The sequence below is a fragment of the Drosophila teissieri genome, chromosome 2R (genome assembly GCF_016746235.2).
Source record: "Drosophila teissieri strain GT53w chromosome 2R, Prin_Dtei_1.1, whole genome shotgun sequence".
Lineage (NCBI taxonomy): Eukaryota > Metazoa > Arthropoda > Insecta > Diptera > Drosophilidae > Drosophila > Drosophila teissieri.
In genome coordinates, this window is record NC_053030.1 from 7,164,109 (window position 1) to 7,167,253 (window position 3,145).

The 3,145-nt window shown below is 40.5% G+C and overlaps 1 protein-coding gene across 1 annotated transcript; it reads left to right on the forward strand.

The window, feature by feature from the left end:
- The first annotated feature begins 599 nt into the window (after positions 1-599).
- Positions 600-2,043, forward strand: LOC122613525 (casein kinase I). The gene has a single exon (XM_043787737.1). The coding sequence runs from the start codon at positions 757-759 to the stop codon at positions 1,933-1,935; it is 1,179 nt and encodes a 392-aa protein (XP_043643672.1). The 5' UTR covers positions 600-756; the 3' UTR covers positions 1,936-2,043.
- The last annotated feature ends 1,102 nt before the right edge of the window (positions 2,044-3,145 follow it).

The window sequence follows — 3,145 nt, forward strand, 5'->3', positions numbered from 1 at the left end:
TAGTTCCATTAAAATGGTGGCGCTCTTATATATATGAAATTTTACATTTCCACTTTTCATAATTAATTTCATATTTCAGCTGTTTAATGGGTTTCGTTTTGAAAGAACTTATTTCGTTATTGTAGTATATGCAGTGAGTAAATTGCATTGTATAAGTTATGAGTATCTTTTCTAAGGTAGAGATGAACAAAAATCAGAAAGAAGAAAATTAAACATATTAGAAAAAAAAACATTGCATTATAAACATCGCTTTAAAGTATAATATATAGATATTGTTAATATTATATTTTTGAGTAAAACGTTTTCATATCGTTTTTTTTAAAGGGTATACTGCATTCGTTGAAAAGTATGCAAGCCTTAGATAGAAGAGTTACCGACCTTATAAATATTCCTGATCAGAACGTCGAGATCTCCAAAAAATACCAAGCTACAAAGTTAAATTTGAAAACTGTCACACATTTAACAAATATTCAGATTTGAAAATTATTCTTACCAAACTGTATCGATATTTAAAAAGAATTTTCTTTCGTTGCGTATTGTTCTATTCTGTACTTTCATACAAGTGGATTTAGTATTTAGTCAGAGTGGCTGGATAAAACAACAGTCAACTACGAAAAGTGTTCCAAGAGCAGTACTAGTCCTGGGCAGACAAGTCACAAAATGCCTTAAATGTCAAAATCGTAGTACAGTTCCCATAGAAAAATAAAAATAATACTTCAGAGAAGACATTGAGGCGAGAATCCGAAAGCCATAACAATGGCCAACCAAGAAACAACCAATGGGAAAGTTCGTAGTGCAACTCTTCATCTGGAAAAACAGTTGATCGGTGGAAAATATCGCCTAGTGAAGCCCATTGGGTCCGGATCCTTCGGCGATATATACCTCGGACTGAGCATCACGGATGGATCCGAGGTGGCCATCAAGGTGGAGAAGAACGATGCCAAGTATCCGCAGCTGATGTACGAGGCGAAGGTGTACGAACAGCTGGCTCGCAGTCCGGGATTCCCGACCCTACTTCATTATGGAAGCGAGAAGAACTACAATGCCATGGTTATGGACCTACTAGGTCCTTCCCTGGAGGAACTTTTTAACCTCTGCAAACGCCGATTCACGCTAAAGACCGTACTCATGTTGACAGACCAACTGCTAATGCGAATCGAGTGTGTCCACGAACATGGGTTCATCCACCGTGACATTAAACCAGATAACTTCCTAATGGGCTTGGGGAGCCACAGCAGCAAGCTGTACCTCATCGACTTTGGCCTGTCCAAGAGATACAAGGACATGGAGTCGGAGATGCATATACCGTACCGCAAGGATCGCAATTTAACGGGTACTGTTCGATATGCCTCGATAAATGCACAGATGGGCGTCGAGCAATCCCGGCGGGATGACATGGAGTCCATGTGCTATTGTTTGATGTACTTCAATCTGGGAAAGTTACCCTGGCAGGGTATTACGGCCGCCAACAAGAAGGAAAAGTACGAGAAGATATTGGAAAAGAAGACAAGCGTCTCTATTCAGCAACTCTGCAAGGGATTTCCCTCCGAGTTTTGCCTGCTCATGACCTACGTCAGGAATCTTAATTTCAAGGAGCCACCGGATCACATTTATCTTCGCCAGTTATTCCGCATACTCTTCCGGTCGCTGAATCACCATTACGACTACATTTACGACTGGACTTCCTTGCAGCAGCAGAAAGACCAAATCCGCCGCAACAGAGATCGGGAACGGGAACGGGGACAGGACCGCGAACGGGATCGGGATAGGGATCGGGAACGGGATTGTGAACGTCAGCGGGACAAGGAGCGACACAAGGATTGGGGGCAGGATCGACTGCACAGAACTTCCACCCAACAGGCAAATCGCGCTAGTGGACATCTAACAAGCCGATATGATCGCATTGGCGATGGAGCCATTAGCAAGCGAAAGTAACATATATCCAAATTATTTCCATTTAAAAATTTACTACTTTATGTCGGAGCCCCACTTGCAGTGGTTTTATTTCCCAAATAAACCTTTCAAAAACCTTTATTTCGCAAATATAATTTGTCAAATATAACCATTCGGGCTTCTCCATATCAGATATTTTTTAAAGGTTACGATTGATACTTACAGTTCGTATTTGTCTCCTTTCGGACTACAATTTTTTATTCACGACTAATCTATTTTATTTCACTAATTATATACATATATACATACATATATACATACATAATATATATAAAACTAACCTTGCAGACAAAAACCAAGCAAGAAACAAAGTTTCGAAACACACGCGTATTTTGCTCCCCTCCATCTATGGATTTTACTCTGGAACGCAATTATGTGGCAATCAACGCTTTACAAAATACCCCTTAGACACTCGAGTCAATTGAATAGTTTATGGCTTAGTTCGGTGTCCTGGTGAAGCTCCACTCCATTCCAAGTTTTCCATTAGGAGGGAACCCTACCTACCCTTTCCCGCTGACAAGACTCCGGGAACTTAATAAACTGTCAAATTGTCATGTAAACGGGACAAAGCTGCCAACCGAAAGTTTTTTACCTCTCGAGAAAAGCTGGTCAAAAAAGGAGGTGGGTTTATTTACGCTACTTATTTATTGAGTGGCGGACAGAAAAGTGGGGAAAAACATGCTCGAGTTATGCGAAAACAAAATAAATTTTATAGTAGTGGAAACCGCAAAGAAAGGCAAAGAAAAAAACATTTTATTAGTTTCCTCGCTCGTCCGTTTTCGTGGCAGCAAAAATAAGTGGAAAAGTTTCGTTTTATTTTCTATATATTCTTGCCACGATGGCTTTGCTTAAAGACGGGGTCGCGACTTGGCACCTGGTGCAAATTAAATTCCCAGCTGCAGAACTGAGATAGAGATGGAGATAGAGGGAGCGAAAGAGAAGGAAGCTTGAAATGAAGAGGGACGGAAATATAACTACATGGCTATGACAGACTGGCAACTTCAATAATTTATGATGCAGCAGCCAAAGGAGAAAACAGCGCCGGAATCATTTTGCCATTTGGAGTAATTTTTCTTTCTGCTCCCATCCCCCGATTTTCTCATGTTGCGAAACTTTGCAGAGAAACAGAAAACATAATTAAGTGTTGTCTTGAGTTGGGTGCATAGTTGACATGGCAAACAGTAGATAGATA

Coding starts and splice junctions, on each gene's coding strand:
- LOC122613525 (XM_043787737.1), top strand. CDS start 757: ATGGCCAACCAAGAAACAACCAATGGGAAAGTTCGTAGTGCAACTCTT.